The sequence below is a fragment of the Ictalurus furcatus genome, chromosome 7 (assembly GCF_023375685.1).
Source record: "Ictalurus furcatus strain D&B chromosome 7, Billie_1.0, whole genome shotgun sequence".
Classification (NCBI taxonomy): domain Eukaryota; kingdom Metazoa; phylum Chordata; class Actinopteri; order Siluriformes; family Ictaluridae; genus Ictalurus; species Ictalurus furcatus.
In genome coordinates this window covers 30750791-30778614 of record NC_071261.1, presented here as the reverse complement: position 1 = coordinate 30778614, position 27824 = coordinate 30750791, and the positions used below count along the sequence as shown (strand labels likewise).

The following is a 27824-nucleotide window of genomic DNA, read 5'->3' as shown; positions in this document are numbered from 1 at the left end:
CTGTTCGGCACCAGATCTATGTTTATTGCTTATTGTTGTTAATCTTTAATAGTAAGAGGCTACTGAGTAAAATAAAGAAAAAAAAACTATATATATATATATATATATATATATATATATATATATATATATATATATATATATATATAATATATATATATATATATATATATATAAATGACTTGTAAGTGAACACTAAAGTGAAAGTAAAATATATGTAAACCCTGCTGAGAAAAAAAAACAAAAAAAAAACAATAGAAACCCTCATAAAATTTGTAATGGTTTTAATGAGAATTGTATTGGTTTTAATGGAAACTGTAATGGTCCCTGTGGGTCTCTACTGGTGATTTGATACCTTCTTTTGGTGACATGTTATGTCTAGTGGATACCACTAAGTAGGTCATAGTTTTAATGGTTAGCTGATGGTTCCATCCATCCATCCATCCATCTTCTATACCGCTTATCCTCTTCAAGGTCACGGGGAACCTGGAGCCTATCCCAGGGAGCATCGGGCACAAGGCGGGGTACACCCTGGACAGGGTGCCAGTCCATCGCAGGGTACTATCACATACACACTCACACACCCATTCATACTCTACGGACAATTTAGACACGCCGATCAGCCTACCATGCATGTCTTTGGACTGGGGGAGGAAACCGGAGTACCCGGGGGAAACCCCCGCAGCACGGGGAGAACATGCAAACTCCGCACACACAGGGCAGCGTCAGGAATCGAACCCCCGACCCTGGAGGTGTGTGGCGATCATGCTAGGTTAGCTGATGGTTTGTAATTGTATTTGTAGTGGAACCCATTAGAATTTCTGTGATGGTTTCTATTGTGTGTGTTTGTTTTTTGTTTTTGTTTTTTTTTTTTCGGAAGGGAAAATAAAACGAAAATATATCACAGCATTAAAGGTTAAAAATAGTAAAACCAGAAGCGACGTTAAAACTACTGTAACATTGAGGTCTCGTGCTGAACCAGACGGTGAGTGACGTCACACAGTTGCTGCTGCATTATTCATGAAAGGGGCGTGTCTCTGAATCTCGGTGTCTATATATAGAGAGAAGTTTTCCATTTAAAACGCGTCTCACGTGGCCGATTGGCGAAACCCGTGACGCTAAACTTGAACATCTTTGGGCATTATTATTAGTAGTAGTAGTAGTGGTAGTATTAGTATTATTATTATTTTATAAGAATAATTATTATAAGAATAATTATTATTATTAGAAATTTTTTTTTTTTTTTTCATCTCCGTGAGCATGGTGAACGCGCTCCGCTCCCTGCTCGTGTCCGTGAGTCTGGCCGCGGTGGCGCGCCTGTCCTCCGCCGTGGGAGCGGTGATCCGCTGCGAGCCGTGTGACGCCGGAGCGCGGACGCTGTGCGACCCCGTGCCCGAGGACTGCGTGGAGCGGGTGCGCGAGCCGGGCTGCGGTTGCTGCGTGACATGCGCGCTGGCCGAGGGTCGAGCGTGCGGGGTTTACACGGGGCGCTGCGGTGCGGGGCTGGTCTGCCGACCCCGGCCGGGCGAGCTGAGGCCGCTGCACGCGCTGCTGGAGGGACGTGGGGGGTGTGTGAATCAGACCGCACCTCCTCCGGTCAGCGCGCGACAAGGTACAACACTTTTATAACATGCGTAAAACTGTCCTTCACTCTGCAGGAGGTTGCACAGTGTGTGTGTGTGTGTGTGTGTGTGTGCGTGCGTGTGTGCGTGTGTGCGCGCGTGATTCATAGTGTGTTATTAAACTTACTTATTTGAAAGCGTTTAAAAGGGTTGAAAGTGGAAATGCATATACTTATGCATAAAGTTTATTCTGCATGCTAATGCACTGAGGCGTGTGCACGAGCATTTGTTGATTTGATATAATGAAGATGCACGAGCGTTCCCTCTCTCCAGCCCCCACGAGCGTCCCCTTCATGCTTCCCTCTGCTGTCACAACTCTGTCAAGGAGTGGCATGCAGCCCTGCATTAGTGTACAATACATGGAGCTTAAAATCACTTGCTTTTTATGCACGCGATCATGCAAAGTGCACTAAACTAAGTGTACCTCTCCTTGTCGCAGCGTACACCTTTTGCACCCTTAATATCTTTTACTAAGAAATCTATGAGTAGCTTTAAATCTTTATTCTAAAAACGAATGACAGTCCAGTGATGCAGCGAAATGCTTTGACAGTGTCAGTGAAAGGTCCCATTAGCACTGCTTGGTTCTCAGAGTGTATGATCATGTCTGGCCAGATCTGCTTGATATTTATATCCTATCTTAATATTAACACAATGGTCAGGACATCACTGCTTTCAATGCATGGACACGGACTTATGTATGTATCGTGTATCCATTCCAAAGACAGAGAAACAGAAATGTGTAGTCTATCTATCTATCTATCTATCTATAATGTATTTTCTAAGAAATGAATCTCATAGCTAAATAAAACCAGCTTGAAACTTCACCCATATTATGAACAGGTTCATCTGCTTTGTCCACATGTTCACAGAAGTGGCATGTTTCTTTGCTAAGTTGGCGCGTGCAGCCCATTTCCTACCAGATTTGTGGCGTTCCAAATCCAGTTGGAAGCACAGAGTCGAAGCATAAGCTATTTTTCATTCAATAAACCAAATCTCCTGCTGTTTTCTGAGGGAATAGCAAAGTATAAACGTAACATCTGCACGTGTGTTTGTCCAGTGTTAGGTTGAGCACGTGATGCTCGCTTCAGCATCCAGGTTCTTAAACATGCATCCGGTTTCTTTGGAAATTGGAATCGCTGAGGTGTGAGTGAAAGAACTGAAGTGTGTTTCTGCAGAATCACTGTAGTGCGCAGATAAACACTGACTCATGACATGAATGAAAGCTATGCATGGACCATGATGGGGTTTTTTTTTTTTTTTTTTTGTAGTGCAACTATTGTCGTCCCTCCACCCCCCAAGATTAATGGTATTCATGCACGTACATGCTATTGGATGAGATGGAAAAAGTGGCGAGAGTTGATTACGATTTCTATCATGAAGTAATCAAACAGTTCTATCTAACCGATAGTCTGTGTCATGATCAGAACAATTATCACAAATAATATTTGATTGAGTTCTGGTGATGAGAATAGTGTCTCCTCCGTGTTGGGTACGATCATCTTCCGGAGATTACGTCCACTATTTTCTGATTGTATTATGTGATAACCGACAATGTTATAAATTATCAAGAGGCCATGACCTGATAGTGGCATCCCAGTACTAATAAAAAAATAACCTTGATGGCAGTGATGTGACGCACCTTGCTGCTACACATATAGCACAGTTTTCCGAATCCCACTGCCTGCTGCACTACACACATCTATCAGGGCGCGATCTAGTAGAGCAAAACTGTAGAGCGGTTTTTACTAGGTGAAATAATCGCCATTGACGGATGACAGGCAATCACTGTCAGAATCAGGGACACTCATGTATGTGGAAATACTGATGAATCCAAAAAAAATGAACACACTAGCCAGATACTATCTTTTACGTGTGATTCGAGGACACATGACATCCCGTGAGCCAAAATGTTTTCCAATGACTCGATGAGGCTGCTAACATGAAGTGCCATGTGATCATATACTTATTCGTTTCCCTAACAAAAAAAAAAAAAAAACCTTTATTTGTCACACATACATTACAGCACAGTGAAATTTGTTTTCTTTGCATATCCCAGCTTGTTAGGAAGTCGGGGTCCGCCATGATACAGCACCACTGGAGCAGAGAGGGTTAAGGGCCTTGCTCAAGGGCCCAACAGTGGCAGCGTTGGAGCTTGACCACCTGACCTTCTGATCATTAACTCAGATCCTTAACCGTTGAGCCACCGCACCAGAGCGCGAGCATTAATATAAAAGCACAACTTGCTAACTAGCATGCCGGTCATCATTGCGTTATGCTAGCTTCCAATTTTCAGCCTTGTCAAATAGGTCTCAACCCAAACATGCCACTGGAGCTTTTAGTTTTCCCACTGGGCGAATTCAGATTTATAAATTTGTCTGCGCACGCATACTCAAAACACCCAGATTGAGTTGGCTCCAGTCTAGTCACGAATTAAATGATTTCTGAACGATACTATCATTTTCAGTTACGCCATCTTTTTCCTTTAGTCTAGTGTGATTAAAGCTCACAAATCGCCATTTTACGATGGTTGCGTGATTTAATAGGATTGTCTGGATGAGTGCGTGCATGGGAGGTGTTTGGGGCGGTCTGATCGAAATAATTACTCTTCCTTGATAAATACATGCTTAGCTGCGAAATAATTTTCTCAATTTCCTTATTTGTTTGTTAGTTAAACGCTGAGTATAAATTCAACGTATGGTCAGTGTGATAGTAAAGGAATGATAGCGTTGTGTAGTTTATCACATAGTATTCCAATGGAAGTTTTAATTTAGTATGTATCCAATGGAGGGTGATCTTCCCATTAGTACCCTGACTAGATTATAGAATTGAAGTTAATAGATTTTTAAAAAAAAAAAAAAAAAAAATGCTACATTTTGTATGGTTTGAAGGGATAGTGCCATTTGTTTATGCTCAGGACAGGAAGTTTCAAAGAAAGCTGGACTTTTCCAAATGTACCACATGCAACATAAAGGTGGCTGGAACTGTGGTAGAGAAATCTCAGAAATCCTTCAGAGTTTAGCTTCTCCAAGTTTGTCCTTATTTTGGGCAGGTTCCAGAGCTAAAAAACCCTTCTCTCTGGTCTCCTGAATCCTCTTTTCCTTCTGGACTCTAGTGCAGTACTTTGGCATACTTTTTATTTAGTCAAGTTTATTTATAAAGCCTGAAATCACAAGCATGTCTTAATGGGCTTTACAGGCCCTTAACAGCCGACAACCCAGCTTTAGACCTTGGGTGTGCAGTAGGTGATGAATGCAAGGATAAACAACAGAGAGGAAATTGCAGATCTAGAAATTAGGCTTCATTTTATTCCTTCTGAGAAAAAAAATGTCTCGTTAAGAACCTGTCATTGAAACAAGAAAAACATATATATCGAGTAGAAAAGGTATTCATATACAATGATTGTGTTGTTCCTTAGATTCTTCTCTAGGAAAAAAAAAAAAGTTGGCAGGTTTGCATCCTAGTTTTGCATCTTCCCAGCATTCCTTCTGTCTGATTTTCAGTCGAGAGTGCCAGGATGCCTGAGGAAGATTCCAGCAGCAACACAACAAGTCCGTCGGTGCCAGCTGGACACGAGCAGTCAACGGATGTCTTTCCCTCCCTCGGTCAGCGTCCCCCACCCTACTGGCTTCACCATAAATCTAAGGACCTCCAACGTGAGCAACTCCGGAAGAGCCAGAGCTTCAAAATAGAGGAACCTCTGGCAGTTGCCCCTTCCAACCATGAGAACATCGCCTTCGAGTCCAAGCATGAGCGAGAGTATGTAAGTACAATGCCAGGATCTGTTGGATAACCAAACTTAACCTGGAAGGCTGTGGGCACAGATGGTAGTGTCCTTCAAAACTTTGTAGCAGCGTTTGTTTGTTGGCTTTTAAAAAGATTTTGTACGCTTCAGATCAGTACACAGTCAACCATTTATACAACATGTGGCTTTGAGGTCCTTTAAGGTAGCACAATGTATGTTGAATGGATATAAAGCTGGAGCTCCTGGCCTCATGTCGAATTTTAATTCTGACCCTAATCGAACACACCTGTGCCTAAAAATCAGAGACGACTCAGTATTTTAACGAGCTGAAGTAGGTGTGTCAGTGTAGGCTTGGCACCAGACATGCATTCCCTGTGGTACACCAGGAAAGGGATTGCATAATGCTGGCTTTGAACAAGAATGACATTTTACAATGGGCAGACTCTGTGAGAACAGTCAGTATATGGACGCATATAATTTATTTCCCCACAATGGCTCTCAATGCCGTCTGCCTTGACAGTTGCCGTTGGTACTGGAATTTGTCTTTTTATAGTTCTTAAACTTGTTTGTTCTCAAGAACATTGCACCAAGGAAAATCTTTTTACGAAAGACATCTGATTTCAGTTCTCTCGCTCGGCTCTAGAGCTTCGCTTTGCAGTTTGGCTGCCTGGCTTATCCTGCTGCTGCTTGTGTTAGCGTCTGTAGTTCAGCCGAGATGTTAAGCTGGAGACTGGATGCAAGTGCACAAGCTCAGCATTAAGTTTATTAGGGTGTGTGTAAGGATCGTAACCATAGTCCATAGCAGGGGTCCAAACACAGGCAGCCAAGATTTAGCACAGGATAATCCTTAAATGAAGTAAACAAGCAGAAGTCAAAGACAGGAAACACGATGGTGCGGAACACGAGGGGAAACAACGCTCAGAATTGACTCAAATGAACAACATGATATTTGCAAAAACAAAGGGCAACACCGAGGGTATAAATACACAGACTAATGAAGGGGAAACAAGGGACAGGTGTTCACAATCAGGGATAATGGACCAATTACAAGACAAAGACAGGAATAAGACCAAAACAGAAGCATGTGGTCTCCATGGGAACTACAAGGCAAGTTGGGAATGGAGATCCTGTGATAGCTGAGTAGAATGCAAATATCTGCTAATTCCCTGACAATTAAATGACCATAATTACTTGCTAATTAACCATTAACAAACCAAAATAAACCCAACGCAATGTTTTATTTAATTAAAAACAAATCAAGAGGCTATATTAATGAACAAGTGTAGCTAGCATAACGTTATGCTAACTAAGTTAAAGACTATGTAGAAATGCAGCCACAGTTTCATTCCACAGTTGTTGTCTTTAACCCCAGGTTTTTTTTGTTTTGTTTTGTTTTTTTTGTTTGTTTGTTTTTTAAGATGCAGTATATAGGCTAACCTAATTTTAGCTAACTTTATTCTGGTTAGGGTCTCAGTGGATCCAGAGCCTAGCCCAGGAAATGCTGGGATTTCATCTGGGATTGGACACCAATCTATGCACACACATATTTACACACTCTTTTACACCTAGCAACAGTTTTCTCCACCTACCTGGTGGAGAACAGATGAAAGCCAGTTTTATTTGTACGGAGCTTTTAACAACGGACATTGTCCCACAGCAGTTTTGCAGAAATATATCAATTCAGGATATAGATATTAAGTGTGTGAATCTATCCCTAATGAGCAAGCCAGAGGCGACGGTTACAAGGAAAACCTCCCTGAGACGATATGAGGAAGAAACCTTGAGAGGAACCAGGCTCAAAAGTGCACCCATCCTCGTCTGAGTGACACCATGTAGTGCAATTATCAATGAATCCCTTCTATAAATGTGCTAATACTACATGGTAATATAGTGCAGTTGTGTAACCAGGAAAATTCATTGCAGTTTTTAAATGAAGTTTGTTTTGTTGAACGTTTCCACCTGAAGTCCTAAGCCATCATAGCATAATTGTTCATATGAATTGAGGTCCGAAGCCATCTTTATGGTTTTTAAGTCGCACCATCCTCAGTAATGTCAATGATCTTTAGGCTGCACGATTTGGGTCAATCTTCAGTAGCAGCAAGTGATTTCCAATTGATGAGAATTCCAATCAGAAGTAGGGCATCGGGATAGATCCCTCAACAAACCTGGGTGAGCATGTGAGAGTGTGTGTGTGTGTGTGTGTGGATGGAGCAAGGGGAGCGACAGCATCCAAACATCCCAGTTCACCACAGCACTTTATGCCCATGAGACCTCTAGATCTACTTCATTACCTATGAAAGAACTATTCACAAAAGGCTTGACTACACAAATATGTTTTCGGGCTAGACCTGAACACAGACTGTGTCTGACTCAGGAACACTAATTGGAAGACTGTACCATAATTGTGGGGCTCTGTAAGAGAAAGCTCTTCCCCCTGCTGTAGCCTTCACTATTCGAGGTACCAACAAATAGCCTGCACCTTTTGATCGAAGTAGGCGTGGCAGATCATAAAAGACCAAAAGGTCGCTCACGTACTGTAGCGCGAGACTATTCAATGCTTCATAGTTCAATAATAGTATTTTATAATCAATGCGAGATTTCACTGGGAGCCAATGCAGTGTGGATAAGATCGGGGTGATGTGGACGTATCTTCTGGTTCTAGTAAGGACTCTAGCAGCTGCATTCTGGACTAACTGGAGCGTGTTTATTCTCCTACTGGAACATCCAGATAGTAAGGCATTACAGTAATCCAACCTAGAGGTGACGAACGCATGAACTGTTTTTTCTACATCATGTAGTGACGTTATATTTCTTATCTTAGTAATATTTCTGATATGAAAGAAGGCTATCCTAGTAATATTATCTATGTGAGCTTCAAATAAAAGACTGAAGTCAAAAATCGCTCCAAGGTCTTTTACTGCTGCACATGATGGAACAGAAGTTACTGTGTGATCAGTAAGCTTACTTATGAGGTGACAGAGCTACCCGCTGCACCACAATGCCACCCCAGATTACACAAACATACACTTAGCTCAAAGCCACGTTAGCCATGTCCAACATAGAAGCAAGTAATGAAGTGAACATGTCAGTAAGCAGTGGTCTATTATCTAATTGTCCTAAATGTTGTCAAAATCAACAAATCTAGATGTTTATGCCCAGTCTGATATGTAGTCTGTTGACTGATTTTTGTGGAAACACTGCAATCCCAGGAACACCCGTATAGCATTGTTCCAAAGTTGCCAGCCTTATGAATAGCGCACAGAATTTGTATACAGTGCTACTTTACACTACATACTTTATTTTTAACCTTTACCATAGATAACTCACTTGCCTACACAAGCTATACCATCATGCTTCAAATCGAAAACACTGTTTACTGGAATTTGGCGATTATTCTGTTAACCATTACCATATTTAGTCCGAGGATAGTCACAGAGCCAATATGAAATAAGCCTTGCCACATCAACTCCGACGTGAAATCACATCTGTGAGAACTTCAGGTGTTTTCCCATATGCAGTGATCCGTCAGTTTGATTGGAACCATGGTGTGTTCTCCACTTTGGTGCGGTTCTTAAGGCTGAATTGGCTCAACTGCAGGAAGTGAATCAAACATGCCATGTGTTTTGGGTTGTAGCATTTTTTTTTTTGTAGATGCAAGGTTCTAAACTGAGCCAAAGGAAAGACCTGTAGAACTGCGGAAATGCCATTTGTGTTGGCAATAATTTATGTTGAGTTGGCTCTGTGTTCTTTATGTTCTGGGATTTTTCTGATTTCTATGTGTAACTGGTAAAGGTTTGTCTCAGCCAACGGTTTTTTGTGTGTGTGTGATCAGCTATGACATTAAAACCACCTGCCTGATATTGTGCAAGTCCCCTTTGTGCCACCATAACAGCTCTGACCCATCAAGCCATGGACTACACTAGACCTCTGAAGGTTTTATGTGGTATATGGCACCAAGATGTTAGCAGCAGATCCTTTAAGTCGTGTAAGTTGTGAGGTGGGGCTTCCATGGATCGGACTTGTTTGTCCAACAAACTTTTGGTCATGTTCCTGAACAATTTTTACAATGTGGCATGGCGCATTATCCTGCTGAAAGAGACCACTGCCATTAGGGAATACCGTTGCCATGAAGGGGTGTACTTGGTCTACAACAATGTGTGGTAGGTGGTACATGTCAAAGTAACATCTACATGAACGCCAGGACCCGAGGTTTCCCAGCAGGAACATTTCCTAGAGCATCACACCTCCTGCGCCGACTTGCCTTCTTCTCACAGTGCATCGTGGTGCCATCTCTTCCTCAGGTTAGCGATGCACACGCAGCCGGCTCCCTAATCAGGGGTGCAGCTTGTGAACAGGCAACTGCTTGGGGCCCCAGGCCACTAGGGGGCCACTGAGGGCTGACAAACTTTACGCCACAGCAACGTCTCAAAATGTGTCAACCGCAGCGACAACTTGCAATGACATGACAGTTGAAAACCTCCTGAAAGGGGCCCCATGTCATTACCGTCGACTTTTCGGCGGTAATATTTTCAGAAAAGAACATCAATGAAGAGGACTTTTCCGTCAGGAAGTGAAAAAGAGAATGAGGGAAAAAAGAAAGCAAGACAGTGGTAAGTGGATCAGATAATGTCGATTGTTTGTTCTAAGTATAACAGTAAATAACAGAATGCTGTTATTTAGTCTAACCTTAACTAGTCTAATGGGGGAGACACTTGGATTAATTTAGCTAATGTTAGCTGAAGTATTTTTCTTAGTTATCCTACCTGGGATAAAACAGCTTGACAATATCGTCTAGCACGTTCGCCTCACACCTCCAGGGTCGGGGGTTCGATTCCCACCATGACCCTGTGTGTGCGGAGTTTGCATGTTCTCCCCGTGCTGCGGGGGTTTCCTCCGGGTACTCCGGTTTCCTCCCCCAGTCCAAAGACATGCATGGTAGGCTGATTGGCATGTCCAAAGTGTCCGTAGTGTATGAATGGGTGTGCGAGTGTGTGTGTGATTGTGCCCTGTGATGGATTGGCACCCTGTCCAGGGTGTACCCCGCCTTGTGCCCGATGCTCCCTGGGATAGGCTCCAGGTTTCCCGGTGACCCTGAAGAGGATAAGCGGTATAGAAGATGGATGGATGGATGGATGGACAATACCGTTTACTGTAACCTTTGAAAGGTACTCCGGTCCCCGGAGGCTACTCGCTGCCGAGGTGGAGGTTCCAGCCTGGAGTGCGGGTCCAACTCTGCCTGCTGTGACCGAGTCGAGAAGACAATTATTAACGTTGTCTGTCTCTCTGCCATTCACATTAAACCGCAACACTGCAAATAATCACATAGCACACTTTCACAGAAATCACGCGGCCGCCTTCAATAAGACACCACACAAGACCAAACTGATTTCTCTTTCTAGATTATCACATTACTAAGTCCCTCAACATTAACCACTTCCTTTTCCGTATTCAGGAAGTTCTCGCCGTCGCTCCTCAGTGCCATTCACTTCATGTAGTCCTGTCAAATCGGTACTTAAATAAATAAATAAATAAACGCATTACAGCAAGAACTCAACCGTTCGATCACGTATCAACATGCATTGTCATATCGCCCACCCGTGAATTTTTATTTACAAGTTTTTGTCTCTTTTTAGTCTTTTGACTTTTGGAGTTATTGAAGTTTATATTGTTCTTTGTATTTATAGTTTGAAAATTGTACTACTGGGAACATTTGAAATAAATACAAAGGTTTAGACTGTGCACATTTCTGGTTGGTGTCAGATTATTTATAACATAATAGTGATGGACGCTGGTTTGAGGGGGACCCCCTGAGAATTTCTGCCTATAGGGCCCCAACAGACTCTAGAATAGCCACTGGACCTAATCTGTCCCACCCCGTGACAGGTGCCATTGTAACGAGGTAATCAATGTTATTCAGTTCACCTGTCAGTCAGTCGTTTTAATGTTTTAATGTGATTGGTGTATGAATATATGAACACACTAATGCTATTATGCAGAAAATCAATTTTCCCAAATGAAACTGATCAATCACTTGTGTTGCTTGTAGTTTGTCTGCTTGTTTGAGTGTATATAGCATCTACAGCTAACTAAATAAACACAAATTAAATTTCTATCAGCTTCCTACTAGCTTCGTTCACAGATTAGCACATCAAGCTATGTACACTCACCAGAGGTACCAACGATCTCTGCTACTTTCTTCCAAGCATTCTTTTTCTTCATAGTGTCTCCAAAGACATTTATTAAGAGGTTGTATATGACCGAATAAGATGAAACACAGCAATATTTTTTTTTTTCTTCCAAACTGTAATTGCAGGTAGGAATTAAAGTAGTGAGTGGAGAACTGAAGATATGTTGGCCCATATATGCCATAGGACAGGTCTGCGGAATCCATCCATTCATTTTCTGTACTGCTTATCCTACACAGGGTCACATGGGGAGTCTGGAACCTATCCCAGGGAACGTGGGGTACAAGGCAGGGGACACCCTGGACAGGGTGCTTACCCATTCCAGGCCACAATCGCACACACATTGACACACTACAGAGAATTTAGAGATGCCAATCAGCCGTGTCTTTGGACTGGGGGAGGAAACCTCTGAAGGATGGGGAAAACATGCAAACTCCCCACACACAGGACGGTGGTGTGAATCAACCCCCTGACACTAGAGGTGTGACGCAGACATGCTAACCACTAAACCACCATGCTAATGGTCTGAGGACTCCTTTGAGCCAATCTGTTGGAACTGTCGCTTTATCATGTCATACCTAATTAGCCTAGGAATTGGGAATCTAACTTCAAATGTGGCTTGTTGCTGAAATCATGGCTCAAGGTGGGAATGTAGGGCAACAAAGCTATATTTATTTGGGGTTCTTGCACCCATCTCCACTCCATCCCCATTCAGGGATGTACCACATTGATATAAGTTGCAAGAAAACTGCCAAAACCAGCAATAATTCAAAACTTGACTGGCTTTAGATCCGGTTTTAATCCCCCCACTTCTTCGAGAGGTAATATTTGTGTTTTGTATTGCCTAGCAATCGTTCCATAAAGAATGTATCCAGCATTGAATTCGTCCAAATCGAATGGACAAAAGGTACAGCTCGACCTTTTTTGCAATAGAAAGCTTGGCCATCTGTAGCACCGCAAGTAATATTCCAGATTTATCAAAGTATGTCTTTCATAACATTTGTTGATTTTGGAGCCATGCACCATTTTTCAAACATTCCAGAGATATCTCGTGTTGTTTCTTGATATCTACTTCAAATCCACGTCTCTACAGAGTCCGAGTGTTGAGCGGTGACTTTCTGTGAGTGTGTGTGAGTGTGTGTGAGTGAGTGAGTGTGTGTGATATGTGTTTGGATGATGAAGCTCTTTGGATCCTAGTAGGGAAGGTGTATGTGTGTGTGTTCGTATGTGTGTGTGTGTGTGTGTGTGTGTGTGAGCTGTAAACTTTATAAAATGCATGATTTGTGAACAACCTTTTGTGCTTTTTTTTTTTTTTTTTTGGTCTCGTTTTATGCGCTACCATGTTGGCACGAGCCAAACTGTGGTGGCGTTTTGGATCTCTCCTCCAGCCGTGTGTGTGTGTGTGTGTGTGTGTGTGTGTGTGTGTGTGTGTGTGTGAGTGGTATTTGTGGACTCTGATGAGTAACTAGAGCTGGTGGCTCTTGGTTTGTGTGTTAGGGCTGTTTTGATGGCCACATTCCCTGCTTTTGGTCCGTTTCTGTTGTAAACAAGCTCTGCCTCTTTGACTGGACGCCACTGAGGGGATGGGGTTTTTTGGGATTCGATTCATGTGGCTTGTGCCTTCCTTCATGTGCCGTAAAGCTGTTCAGAGACGATGAACAGCACTGCTAGTCTCGCTTTAGCTAGTGTTAGTCAGAACATTGCGCTTCAAAAGGAACATGTTTGTTGTCTAAATGCAGAGCTTTATATTTAACTCTAGTTGTGTTTAATAGGTCTTCTTTAGTTTATTCACCTCCACTAGCTGGACAGTGCCTTAATTGGGTTTGAACGTTATTACATTTACAGAGCTGTATGTAAAGTAAAGGTGAACGTCTTTTCACTATAACTACACTTTACTCTGAAATATAGTCATGAAAATATTTCCGTTTTGAATCTGTCCAACACGTCCATCCTTTTCCAAAAGTCGTCCGGTTTACGTCATCAAAACTTCAACATTCACTCAACCCTGTTCCCTGAAAACGTTCTCCCCTATGAAATATTTGGAACATTCCATGAGTAACCAGTCATACCTTCACCTGGAAGCGAAGACATTCGAATTTCCTGAGGATCGCGGGAAGAAGAAAAGGAAGTTCTCTCATTCTTGTTTATTTATTGTTAATATTTTAGTCGTCTTCACAACCCTGTTAACTAACTTATAAAATGATTATTTATTTATTTATTTAAAAATGATGAGTTTTGCTAATTCTGTGCTTAAAAACTTCAATCCTGTTTCTCATGTAAAGTCCCCATGAAGTCCCCATGAAGTCCCCATGAAGTCCCCATGAAGTCCCCATGAAGTCCCCATGAAGTCCCCAGCATTATTCGACGTGTTGGCGTAATTTCCACTGAAACAGGAAGTCAGGGCGGAACATATCAAGTGGTTGCTCTCCATTTTAAATAGCCAATAGCGTTTAAACGACCTCGTAGCCCGGGCTAAGCCGTACTTGACAGTTACTACCGCGGACGCGAGCCCGAGCAATAACGATGCAAGGTGAATTTTCTTTTTTTATAACGTTTGGGGGCGGGACACTTCTGATGAGAAGCCGAAGTGCAGAATGATGTCATCAGAATTGTTTCTCCGTATTGGTGGAAACTGTACATATACGAACGCATACATAACCACAAAACTTCCATTTTTATTTCATGGGGATTTTAAGTGCAAACACATCCTGTAAGAAAATCAGTTCTTGTGGAGAAAAGAAAAGAAAGAAAAGAGATTGTTAATGGGATAATACATTAATGTATATTTTCTGAAATTCAAAAATGAAATCAACTGGTTGGTGATATTTTATGAGCCGTGTTGAATTAGGTTTCATTTCAGCCCCTGGGACAGGAAGGTCTTTGAATCGAGACTACACTGCTCGGCTTCCACATTTGACTTCCTCATTACCCTCATTCGTTAATTCACCATTCTGTTTTTAACCTCTCACGGCTTCAGACCGGTTTCTGTACTTCCTGTAGACCTGTGTTTGCTCGGGTTCTGGAGCTGTTACAGCGTTAAAGTGCTTCTAATCCCGTATTTCTGAGCTACGGTTTGCGGTGTGGTGTGTTTAGCTGGTTTCGTGGAGTTTTGGGTCAGAGGCTCGCTGCCAGATGCTGTTTTCATTGAAAGGATTGCATTTCCTGGAAATGAACCTCAGTGTTTATTTCCCAGGGGACAAATTAGAGTCAAGGTACACAGACAGATTCATAAAATCACCGCTAATGTCCAAATTCATGGCAGTCTCTATTTTGCGCAGTCTGTGTTTTGGAGGTTTGGTTCCTGTCAAGGTTTCTTCCATCATGCCTTTGTGCATTTTAGGTCCAGGTCTTTGAAGGAGGTCTTTATGAGAACCCTACCTCGGAAATGGCATCGGGAGCAAATACGCCGCCAAATCCAGCTCCCTCTTTGCTAGATGTCTTTATTTTTAAATCGATAGATAGATAGATAGATGAAACTATTTTTCGGTGTTTTCGGTCGTACATTCACACTGTGCACTGCGGCTGTGTGTGCAGGGTCCATGCCGAATCGAAATGGATGGCATACTTAACATGCTGAAGATCACCGACAAGGTGAACCCCCGAGGCTTCCGCATCCCAAACTGTGACAGGAAAGGCTTCTACAGGAAAAAACAGGTGAGATTTCACAACAGCCAAGGAAAGGGTTTTTTGGGGTAAAATCTTATCTAGCACCTCAATGTTCTTCAAAGGTGTTTTGAAGTGTTAAGAAGTCTTTCGGATGAGACGGTAAACTGAGGTCCTGGTATAACCCCGGTGTCCTGGCGAAATTCCCCCCATTGGCACTTCTCTGTCACGGCCCCCTGATAATCGCCATCTCTGAATTGGCTACATCACTCTCCTCTCCTCTCCACTAATAGCTGGTGTGTGGTGGGAGTTCTGGTGCACGTTGGCTGTCGTAACATCATCCAGGTGGATGCGACACACTAGTGATGGGTGATCACTAGTGTGTCGCATCCACCGGCATGATGTGACGACAGCCCCCACCTGGATGATGTGACCCCCCCCCCTTCAGTTTCTAGAAAAAAAGCGCTCTATAAATGTAAGGAATTATTATTATTATTATTATTATTATTATTATTATTATTATTATTATTAAAGGGGGTCTAGGTGCACCCCTTTCTGAAAAACTCTTTTAAGAAGAACCTATCAAGGTGCTAGATGAACATTTTTGTTGTTTACTGTGAGTGTGAATTGTATCCGAACTGAAATATTAATTAAATAAAACTGTCTGGGGAAAAAACAAAACAACAAAAAAAAACCCAACACCCAGAAGTTACACTATAAGGAGATAAGGCTTAAGTTCCCCTTACAGGAAAGTGACTTGATTCATTTCTCACCATGGTGTCATGAACACATGCTGTTATTGGTTTACTTGCAGTTCGCAAGCATCATTTCAGGGCATAACATTCAAAAATGCACCTTGTTTTTTCCACACGTGATCACACGACTTGCGTATCAGTCTCTTTCGGTTGTTTTTCTCCGGGTGATTAGCGCTAAGGGCCCGTCTCTCTCCCACGGGGCCAAACCAAGCGTGGCTGCCGTGGTGGCCATCTTGCGTAACCCGCCCTGAGAGAGCGACGTCAAGGTGGCTACTGGGGTCTGAGCCTCTCCCCATAATTATCGGACTCCTTGTGCCGGCTGCATGAAAATAGATTTGAGCCACTTCCAGATTCACGCGGTCGGCCCACAATTGGTTTATAATAAATGAGTGTCCCAGACGCCTTCATATGGATGCACTTATCCTCCATCGTCAAGAGCAATATTTATACAGCATGGCAGGTCCTGCTTAATGGGAGTCTTTTTGTTGACCTGCAATCTAAAAAACCTGTCTTCACATTGAAATAATCATTATTTATATATATATATATATATATATATATATATATATATATATATATATATATATATATATATATATATATATATATATTACTGTGACAATTATGAAAATAAGCCCCCCCTGTAGGAGAGGGAGTGGTGACCGTTTTACGACGGGGTGTTTGCTTTTTGCGGTCAGCACTACGCTTAGCCTCGTGCTAATGATTAAACCTGAGCGTTTTTGCTGCATCGTGCAGATTTCATTAGCAGAACGCTAGCCTGCTTTGCGGTCAGTTTTCAGAGTTTATTTTGGTTTCATGTGGACATTTAGTGGCCTTCACGGGTGATATACTATTCAATTATTATTATTATTACGTTGTTGTTTATTTTAAAAGAACATTGAGATTATATTAATGAAGCATCGTGCTGAAAGTTAGGCAAAAACAAGATCCTTAGCCTTCACCCTCCCACACAAAGTTTTGTAAAGTTCCCAGTCTGGATATTGTCTCTTGTCTCTCACTTCATTTAGTTTCGCGAGTTCTACACAGGCCTCCCAGTCTCGAGCAAATTCCCTTGGTATCGCACGCTGCGAGGAATGAATCAATGGGCCATTTACGACTCATCGAGTCCTCTTATGCTCTCATGGAACCGTTGGTTTTGTTGCGTTGTTGTATTTTTTTTACACACTAGACAGGACTTTGACCTTTAGTTAAATTGGCAGCAAAATAACAGCCCTCTGGGTTGGAGCGCCAAGCTCTGTAAGTCATTTGTAGCACCCATAATTTGGAGCCGGGGGTATAATCAGCAATGGATGATTTGTACTGGCCAGCGGGAGGCTGAAAATAGAAGTTGGCACTGGCGAGCTTCACACACTGGCCCTGAGCAAATATTTCAGCCTCCCTGTGTTTACCTTTAAGCTGCTCTATATGAACACAAAACAGGATGTGCATCGTAGAAAAGGGGGAAAAAAAATCACAACTTCCTGAAAATACGTAGTCACAGGTCACATCTGCGTACTCTGTTGAAGGCGGGGGGTTGAGTATGGGGGGTGTTAGGTGTTCACTTGGAAACTCAAGATCACGAGGTCATTTAAAACTGTTTAAAAACAAAAACGCAAACGAGTAAATCAATTAATACTCCTGTCTGTCCTTCTCTCTCAGTGCTGGCCGTCTAAGGGCCGAAAACGCGGCATATGCTGGTGCGTAGACAAATACGGCCAGCCCCTTCCAGGCTTCGATGGAAAGGAGAGAGGAAATGCGCAGTGCTACACCATGGACAGCCAATAGAAAAGAGCAGACGGGTGAAGGAACGAGAACGCGAGATCGATGGAGTGTGTGTGTGTGTGTGTGTGTGTGTGTGTGTGTGTGTGTGTGTGTGTACACTGAAGAATCTCCACGCTCAGACCCTCCATCTCAGACTCGTACTGTACGTCGGTCCTCCTGGGAAAAAAATATCGATGGGGGAGCTTAAAATTCTAGGCTTTCCTGAGCTTCCATGAGCTCTAATTTATTTCTGCGCTCCACGCGTTTGCAGCAGTGGAACCCTAGATGCTTGCAGGAGAGAAAGAATTTGATGGATGAAGGGATGTGGGTATGTCTCAGGAGGCAGTAGAGCTGTAATGAGTGGACGCAATTGAGACGAGGCTGACCGCAAAAAAAAAAAAAAAGAGGACATGGAAGAAGGCACTACCGCTAGAGAGCACTTCCTAAAAGTTTGTGTGTGTGTGTGTGTGTGTGTGTGTGTGTTATGTGTATGTGGCTATTATAATAACTTTACCATGTTCATACCTATCAGTGGCTTTTCAAAGCTTAGTTTCACCGTTAATACACACCTGTTGCATAAAATCGGGAATTAGAACAAAACAAGAGTGAATTGATTGAAACGGATTCAGTATCACGAGCATGTGCATGATGCATGAGTACAGCGTGAGTATAAACTCACCATATCAGGACTCATCATAAAACCTTCATGGCTTCCATATCCACTTCCGTATTATTTCCTCTGCATATACAATATGTCTTAACTATCAGTCTGAAAACGTCCTATAAACATGCCTGCAATCACTTTAAGAGACATTCTAAACATAGCAACGCTTTTTTTTTTCTTGCTCGAGTGACAGCCGGCCATTTTTCTGGCTTTTAAACAAGTGTGTGAAGCTGAACTCTTTCCAGAAGAAGTCCTTGTTCCACGCACCCTAACATGAGCCAAAATACGAGGTTTTTTTTTTTTTTTTTTCTTTTCCCCAGACTGTGTATACAAAGATTGTCATGATGTCACTAGATTTTGCTTCATTGCATTATCTTTCTAGGAAGTGATGTTTGTTATGAAAGTTCTGACTGTGGCTTTAAATGTATGCTGGAATTTTTGGATCACTTGCTCAGTCTTTTGTTTTTTTTTTTTCCTTTCAATGTTCTCACAACAGCCAACTGACTTAACGGTGTAAAATCCCCTAATAGAGTAGAATTCTAAAACCTCCATCTGGCATAAAACGCTCAAATTCCCAACTTGTGTAAAAATTCGGACAATTCCTAACTGGTGTGAAAGTCTAAAACTTACAAATAGTGTCAAATTGTAAAAAATAAATAAATAAATAAATAAATAAACCTCCGACGGTGTAAAATAAATAAATAAATAAATAAATAAAAATTTTTAAAAATGGTGAAATCTTCAACTGGAGTAAAATTCAAGAGCCTCTGACTAGTGTAAATTTGTAACATTCACAACTGGAGTCAAACACTAAAACTCTCGCTAGCATAAGCTTGTCAAATCCCCAACTAGATTAAAAACTCCAACAGGAGTGAAAACTCTAAGACTAGCATAAAATTCCCCAAATAGAGTCAAATTCAAAAGCATCCAACTGGTGTACTACTATACAATGCCCTGGAGTTAACTGGAGTTCAACTGTAAAATCTCCAAATCCTTAACTGCAATAAAACTCAGAAACATTCCATCTGTGTACGATTCCCAATTCGAGTGAAACTAGCGGATGTAAAACTGTCAGATGGTCACTTCATGTAAAGTTCATAAACTTTAGCTGGCGTAAAAAAAAAATTTTGAAATTCCCAACTGGCGTAAAATTTTACACCATCCAACCGGTGCGAATTTGTTAACGTCCTCGGCTGACGTGAACTGGACTAAAATGCTAACATAGCCGATGACGAGCTGAAACGTTTTAGCTTATACACGTTTACACGTGTGTTCCAGTTTGGAGCTGATGATGGGGTCTGCACGTACTTTATCCATTATCTCTAATTCTAGAAATCCAGTGAACTTTTTCTAACTGTTCCATTACTTCATCTTGAGTCAGGTTTGGTAAATGAATCCTTAAAGACCCGAGGAAATGATTCGATCTCTGTGAAAGCTGAAGCCGAAAGGCGTTCCAGTTTGATGCGAATCTTTTTTGCCATCTGTAAAAGTCCGATAAACCTGCTTCTAAGAATTATCCGGAGTCGACGCGTAATCGGGAATTATTACTTTTAAAAATATATATATTTGATTTTCTACATTAAAATCGTATTGTAAGTCCAAACCCTACAGCACTACCCAAGCTGGGTCACTAGGTCAGCTACATACAATGCTAGTTACTTAGCTAGCGCATTATAAAGCCCGTATGAATCTGTAAATTGTTCAGAGTACAAATTGGCGAAGCAACTGTTTCGGCAACATGACGAGAGTCTGATCAAATTCGCATTAAAATACGAGGCAAAAGACTTTAAACACTGCACACTCTTCGCTTTATTTTCGATGTTTCTTTTTCACATTTTATTTTTTTTAATATATTTCTTAATTCTTTTGTGACCAAAGGCAAACTTTGCTGCGAACAGGGAAACTTAGTACACATTAAGCACCTACTCAGGCTTCTAGTGATATTCAAATGCTTCAAGTACAGTACAATGTAGCTAAGACTATGGCTTTTCTTTTGTTTTTTCTTCATTATACTGGCTTGTTTTGGACTAAATCCCCATAGTGATAAGCTATAAGTAAGAAAATAAACAAGAAACCAAAACTGCTACCTGGGGACATTACAGCACACCATGTGTAAACAGTATTTTGACATTTATTAACTTGTGTGGCTAGTTTTTTTTTTTTTTTTTTTTTTTTTTAAATAAGTGTCAGGTTATTCCCAGTGCTTTAAAACAGGGAGATATATCTGTGTATATTTTTACTTTCAACAATTAAAGATCTAATTTAAGGAACTGGCATTTTTTTTGTGTGTGTTTCTTCTTGCATGCTCAAACGTACCTGTGTGAGGGGGAAAAAAAACGGAAGTTTCACAGTCCCGGCATATCGTAAGCGATGATTTTTATTAAAAGAATATATATACTACAGAAATTATACAGCATACACTGAGAGAAGTTCTACATTTTACTACAAAACAAAACATAACTTGATACCCTGGTAGGTACACAGGTGAACAGTAGCAGCATATAAATGTTCAGGCTGTTGAGGTCAAAGGCATTGATGCAAGACAAACTACAAATCCACACGAATACGTAATGGTCCATCACGCTTTCTTACAATAACCATGTTTGAAGCGTAATGCATTGGTAACCCAGTCCTCCAATGGTGCAATCAGAATGCACCAAATCTATTTGAACCTGTGAACTTCAGACAGTGCTCTAAATGGCGGGCTGGTTGGATGGATGAATGGATCGATGGATGGATGGATGGATGTGTTTTTTTTTTTTGGTTTTTTTTTTATGCAGAGAGCCAAGGGACACGCCCGCAACATGGGTTTTTACAAATCCCTGTCTGGTTTTTCTCTCTTTTCCTGCGTAAAAAATGTCCTGGCATGCAGCAATGTTGGAACCATATTCATAAAGCGTTCCTGCTTGTAGCTAAAATGAATCCCAATGGTGTTATAACTCCTGCTCTCCAAACCAACAGGAAGTCCATTTGCCGTTAAAGGAAAACGCAGCTTTTCTGAGATTCTCATATTCTCAAAAGACACAGGATCCGACACGGACGGGATTTCCAGAGCGACGGCACAGAGCGGGGGACGCGAGGAAACGGAGGAACCTGCACTTCGGAGAGGTAGAAGCATTATACGAGTCACAAACACAGCCCAGATCTGCGATCTACTTCAAAACATCTGGGATCAATTGGCAGCTGTCCCGTGTAAGTGGAAAAATCCAGAGCTAGGGCAGGGGGAAAGAAAAAAAAAAAACAGCCTGGACAAATTCACAAACACGGGCGTCGCAGGTTGAGGCAAAAAGTTGAGTAGACTCGCACGAATGTAGGCCGAATCAACACGCTGTAAAGCAAACGAACGCTGAAGCTGTTTAAGTACAAAACTCCTAAATTGGGGGTGAGACTAAAAGTATGCAAACCCACTCTGCCTCTTTTTTTTTTTTTTTTTTTTTTAAACAGTGGTGTGTTGCAATGGGTTTATAATATGTCCCATGGTTCTACTGCTATTTCTATGTAGTAACAGAGGTGTTTAGTCCAAACAATAGTTGTAATAAATTAAAAATACAAATAAAAATATAACAGTAACCATAGAATTTCAGCAAATATAAATACTTGTCAATGATTACTTATTTAGGAACATTCAATAAATATATATATATATATATATATATATATATAGCGATATGAAACCCAAAAAAATATAAATTAAGAACGTCAATCTCTTTGTCAAGAAAAGGTTTAGTGTCTGTACATAATATATTAAGCTCTATGTTGGAAGCAAATGTCCCAACAATATTTTTTTAGCAAGTCCTGATTAAGAAAAGTGCTTTTTTTTGTTTTTTCTTAAATGAACTTCAGCTTGTGTGTAAGTGTGTGTGAGAAGAGCAGCAGGGCTCAGTGAGTGATCTCCTGGTGGCAGAAGGCATCTACGGGGACATCACTGGATCCTGTGATTCTCTTCCCGTTCCAAGCGGACACACACCAACAACGTGCAGCCTGTCCGACGAGGGACGTCTTGCACTGTGTTTGAGACACACGTGTACACACATGTAACCTGACGATCATATGACCGTATGGATCCACACCGTCAGTGGAGGTCAAAGCGAATACATTTTTGCAAGGTCTTGACGTTCAAGCTCACCTGCTTGGTCTTGTAGAAGCCATTCGTGTCGCAGTTGGGAAGGTAAAACGTAGTAAACATCTCGCCCAGTGCATGCTGCGAGGCCATGATACTGTCCAGGGCAGAGTGCAGTTCGGTGTGACATGGACCCTACAACAGATCATTGATCAGAATTTTAGTCAAAGAATAGTGTGACTCGCTTTCTGATGCTGGACGTGGACCCACACAGACACCTTAAAGACTCATACGCCCAAGTCTCGGGCTTGCGCTACGTCTCGCGTGGACAGTGTAGATTTGTACCTAAGAGCTGCTGCTGTAATCATAAAGACTGTCCTGTGCTTATCTTAGGACTCTTCACAATCTGCTCATATTGAACATCCTGTAAACACACTCAGTACTGTTTGTCTTTTACGCTTCTACACCCTGTCCCCTCTGGCTGGTTCATTAGGGATCTAATTCTATATCCGGATTTCTGGAAAGCTGCTTGGTGACAAGGTCGATTGTTAAAAGTGCAATGCAAATCGAATTGAATTGATAATGGAGAAGCTCGATCCAGTCATTAGGGATCCGTAGAGATTTTTCTACTTTTAGGGGTTTCTTTGCTGGTTCCTGATCGCCTGGATCCTGGGAGTCCAATCTTGGAATACCGGGTATTTTAGGAACTAGAATACAATGCATGTATGGAAACGTATACTAGCTCTGAGACTGGATTAAGGACCCTATACCTTAACCCTGTCTACAGTGGGCGTTAAAAACGGAGGCTCTCTGACGCTCATAGACAGATAGTCCAGATAATCAGGGGTGTCTAAATTTATTTGCAAAGTGACTGCGTGGTTACAGCTTTCCTTCCAACCGAGCAGGAGCCACATCTGAAAGTCAATTGAAGCCCAAGGTGAACGGATTAAACTGGTGGCTCTTGATTGGTTTGAATGAATACCTGCTTCCACACAGGTTGATTGAGCACGAGATCGGACATGCTCTGGATTATCTGGATATGGTTGGTTAAACTTGGAATAGAGCCATTTTAAGGACTGACTGTGGGTCACTGAGAACATCTGATTTATGGTCCAAGGAACTGTATATAGGTTTAGGGCAAGCGTTCTTAATCCAGACGTAAGGGTAGGGGTGTCCGGTTATATCCACAAAGGGCTTGTATGGCTGCAGTTCCAACCAATCAAGAGCCACTCTAGTTTAATCAGTTCATCTTGGCCTTTAATCGACTATCAGATGTGGCTCCTGCTCGGGTGGAAGGAAAGCCTGCAGCCGCACTGCCCCATTATGGATAGGATTGGACACCGCTGCCAAATAAACTCAGAGCAAGTACACAATTTCATAAATGTATTGTCTCCCATTTCCTAACACTCAGGATTCCACGTATTCCACATTTTCCACTGAAGCTTGAAGAAAAATGTGAACTGGCATTAGTTCCCCAAAACTGGATCTGTAACCAGACCTTAAAACACCTCAAAATGGCCCAATTACCCCTTATTGCAGAACAAATATTCCACGGGGTGAAGTTGGAACTGATCCAGCTCCTCCTACTTGGGCGGAGCTGGACAGAGTTGAGCCAAATGTCCAGAGTTTGTTTCAGACAGGATAAATGTGTTTAAAAGATTGCTTTGTGTAGTACAGTGTTGTGTGGGTTAAGGGTTATGGGTTAAGAGTTAGAGGTTAGGGGTTAGGGTTTAGGCGTATAGAAGGAGTTGGATCAGATCCATCTCCACCCCCTGCAATTTTGGTTCTGCAGCAAGGACTATCTTGAATGGCCTGGTGTTGAATCCACAGTGAGTCTGAAAGTAAACCTGACTCTTGCCAAGTGTTGCAACACTGCCCCCTAGGGTCACACAGTTTAAATTACACACAGTGTAAAGTCCCCCGGGCCCCCCCATTACACATTACCATGCAGTTTCAAGTGTTCTGTTACACCTAAAATATTGATTTTTAACCCCCCAATCTATGGGGAATCCAGTAACTGCACATTTCTGATGGCCAGACATGAGGGACATTGGCTGAATTCTCCCCTGTGGTTAACTATGCTTTTTTACAGTTAGTGGCATAAAGTATCACATGACATGCACGTAGCTAAACATAAATAACTAAATAACTGGATTGTTATCTACTATCTGTTAAAAATAAATAAATAAATAAATAAATCTTCCCCAGAAAAATGTTTGTCATTAATATTAACTGTAAAAAAAAAAAAAAAAACAACCAAACAAACAAAAAAACCCATGGCTTTCACCTTACAAATCTTTCATCCCCAATGTAGCCAGAGAAGTTCATTTGAAGATTCTAGACAATAAACCCAACTAATAAGTAAAGGAAATAGCAAAATGCAAAAAAAAATAAATAAATAAATAAAAAAAAGACATTTTAGCAGCAGCTTTTTGTCCAGTGGAGTGTGAATCAGTTCAGAGCTTTTTATTCTTTGTCCCGTTGTCTCCACCTTTTGGTAGGACATGCTGATTTCATTTACCAGGACATCAAATAAGAATTGTAAAGTTATATGATGTGATATGGCATAATAATTCTCATGTAAATATATGGTTATTGTCAATATTATGATTTTAATGGGTGAATATTCGTTAGACTGGCATGCAGTGAAATGTTCTCACAATTATATATATATATATATATATATATATATAGAGAGAGAGAGAGAGAGAGAGAGAGAGAGAGAGAGAGAGAGAGAAGACAGATGAATATATATATTGAATGTCACATTAATTTTCAGAACTATTCTGAAACCGCCCCCCCCCCCGACACACACACACACACACACACACACACACACACACACACACACACACACACCCTGTTTAATGCTCTGTTTTAAGCTAATGGTTAAAACTGCCAAGTCACATTAGTTGTAAGTGAAAACTTACTTAACCAATAAAAAGTCTCTCATTCTGATATTTTTAAAACATCATTATTATTATTATTATTATTATTATTATTATTATTATTATTTATTTGATAAATTTTATATAGCCTAGTAATGTTATATATGTATGCTCTAGTTTGTTTATAGAATGTAGTTCTCCCATTTTTGTTCCTTTTTCTTTTGCTATTTGTGCCCTGTTCATTTGGAAATGTACATATGCTGTATTTAATAAATAAATAAATAAATAAATAAACAAACTAACAAACAAACAAACAAATAGCTTTAAGGGTACATTACAGATACATTAGAGGCACAATCATGTGCCAAATAAGTAAAAGATACATACTAAAGGTACGAAGGTATGAACGCTTGTTTATTTGTAGCCGCATGAATGAATGAATTAATTACAGAGGGTCACGTGGTCAGGACGTCATGTCTACGTCATGGCCGGTAAGTGAGTTTCAGAGGTAATGGGTAAACCCCGGTTAAATCCTGCAGTGAGGAGAACATTCTGTGCTCTGGACTCTTACCAATTCCACCAGCTTCTTCCGGATGGCGTTTACTTTAGCCCTGATGCTCTCGTGCGCCTCCGGGTCTCCGGCTTTATCCAGTCCCAGCAGCTGGTGTAAGGAGAAGCCGTGCTCACCGCTCTCCTCTGTAAGGAGACGGTTATGGTTTAGCATTAGGTCGTGCAACTTTTCAGCTTCACGCTGATCAAGGAACGGGGACTCGGCGGTAGAGAGAAGAGACGCACCTTGCGCGGAGTGGTCCACGGTGCACAAGGCCTGTCCGCGGGTGAGCGAGTGGAGCGGCTGCGGGTCGTCTTCTTTCGGCGTGCAGCGCAGTCCCGTGCCGCAGTGCGCCGTGTAGACCCCGCACAGGGCGCCCTCGGGCAGCGCGCAGGTTATGCAGCAGCCGCAGCCCGGTTCTTTCATCAGCTCCCTGCAGCCGGATGGAGCGGCCGGGCATGCGCTCAGCTTCTCCGGGGTACACGGTGCGCACCGGATCGGCACCAGCTCTGGAACAGGGGACTGTTCTGCTGGAGCAGGGATGAGGATCAGGATGAATCCGAGCGTGGAAATCAGCACTAATCCGCTCATTGCGTAAACACGGAGACAAAACAGAGCGCGCGCTGAAGTGACTTTCCTGTTCTTAGACTTTTTGACTTGGCTGACGGTCGGAGCGCGCTGCTTTTATACCGTACCGTGACCTCACAAGGGGTTAATGTTTGACACACGTGCCCCTTGTATGAATTGTTCGCAAATGTTTGTTTGCGCCCAAACAGTGCGGGCGGATTTGCGTAGACACCCAGCCTCCACACAGGTTAATATTTATGTCCCCCTTCTCCAGGACTCCCTGTCTTCCTGCTGTGGCCTTTGAAGCTTGTATTTACTGTTCCACAGCCAGGACTGGTCTAATGCCCAATCCTGTCACACTGAGAGCAGTTCAAATGGATGAAACATTGGCCTCAGTTATAAACTTTACATTTAGCCAGAATACTTCCACTCTCAGGAATAACTGCCCTTTTCCTTGTTGCAGGAGTGGTACTATCATGGGTGCATCTTATCCAGCTTGGTATATGATCTATCCTTTACCTTTTAAAAAAAAAAATCATCTCAGGTCATTAGACCTAAAGGACGACCCATGTACCTTTAAAACTGTATACCCCATTCCCTTTCCTAGGTCAAGCATACACAGTAAAACACGTCCATTTAATGATACTGATATTAAAAAGTACAGCGTAATATCTTTATTTCTACAAGTATTACTATTAGCAATGAGGAACTATTAACAAACCTAATGTAGTATTGCGATTATTTAGTACACAAACTGTATAAGCGCTACGTACTCGCTTTATAACTTCAGATTACAGGTACTGACTCGATTGTTCTCCGAATAACTGCCGATCTCACAATTTATACGCTAAAAGCTAATTAAACGCCGTTTCTCAGCTATATATCACAAATTAAAGGCACATGAGATAAGAGAAGGTACACTTTAGTACCCGAGAAGGTGGAACAACGAGGTGGTTCTAATAGTGTGTGTTGATCCTCCTCTAGCTTTCATCGTTGTCCGTTTCAGTCCTCTTAAGAATTCCATACGATAGGCTACGTATATAAAAAGACAACATTCTTTACGGCACGTTATACCACGGCGCTGTTTAATCCTGGATTCTGATTGGTCCAGGTGGAGTTGATTTGTTTTCTAGAACGGCAGCGGTGACAGTAGTGCAGCTACAAAGCACATGTTTAGCGCTAACGCGCTAGTTCGATGTGTTATCGTTTCTACGGTAACAGCTCACGCACGGTATGTGTACGGCGGACGCGCCGCGTAATCTAAGACTACTAATGAACAGATTAAAACGCGTAGGTTGTTTTCTTTTTAAACACATTTTTGAGTGTCAAGATAAGGAGATTTTTTCGGAAGGAGTCTCCGGTAACAGTCAGAGGTAAAACTGTAACTTTTCCAGTGTATTTTTTTCTAGTTTCAGAGAGAACGAAAG

General features: G+C 41.8%; 2 protein-coding genes across 3 annotated transcripts; one reads left to right on the top strand and one right to left on the bottom strand.

Annotated features, from left to right (window-relative positions):
- Nucleotides 1–536: 536 nt before the first annotated feature.
- Nucleotides 537–20489, top strand: LOC128610435 (insulin-like growth factor-binding protein 3). Its single transcript, XM_053629751.1, has 4 exons — nt 537–1612; nt 5123–5382; nt 15084–15203; nt 17567–20489. The coding sequence occupies exons 1-4, from the start codon at nt 1261–1263 to the stop codon at nt 17690–17692; spliced, it is 858 nt and encodes a 285-aa protein (XP_053485726.1). The 5' UTR covers nt 537–1260; the 3' UTR covers nt 17693–20489.
- A 202-nt stretch (nt 20490–20691) lies between these two features.
- On the bottom strand, nt 20692–26498 carry igfbp1b (insulin-like growth factor binding protein 1b). Of its 2 annotated transcripts, XM_053629753.1 has the most exons (4): nt 26076–26498; nt 25852–25976; nt 22459–22587; nt 20692–22337 (listed from the first exon to the last, which is right to left on the bottom strand). In XM_053629753.1, exons 1-4 carry the CDS (start codon nt 26419–26421, stop codon nt 22212–22214), a joined length of 726 nt encoding a protein of 241 aa, XP_053485728.1. In that variant the 5' UTR covers nt 26422–26498; the 3' UTR covers nt 20692–22211. The 2 variants fall into 2 exon arrangements, with proteins under 2 accessions (XP_053485728.1, XP_053485727.1); XM_053629752.1 differs by having other exon boundaries at nt 25852–26497.
- Between the last annotated feature and the right edge of the window lie 1326 nt (nt 26499–27824).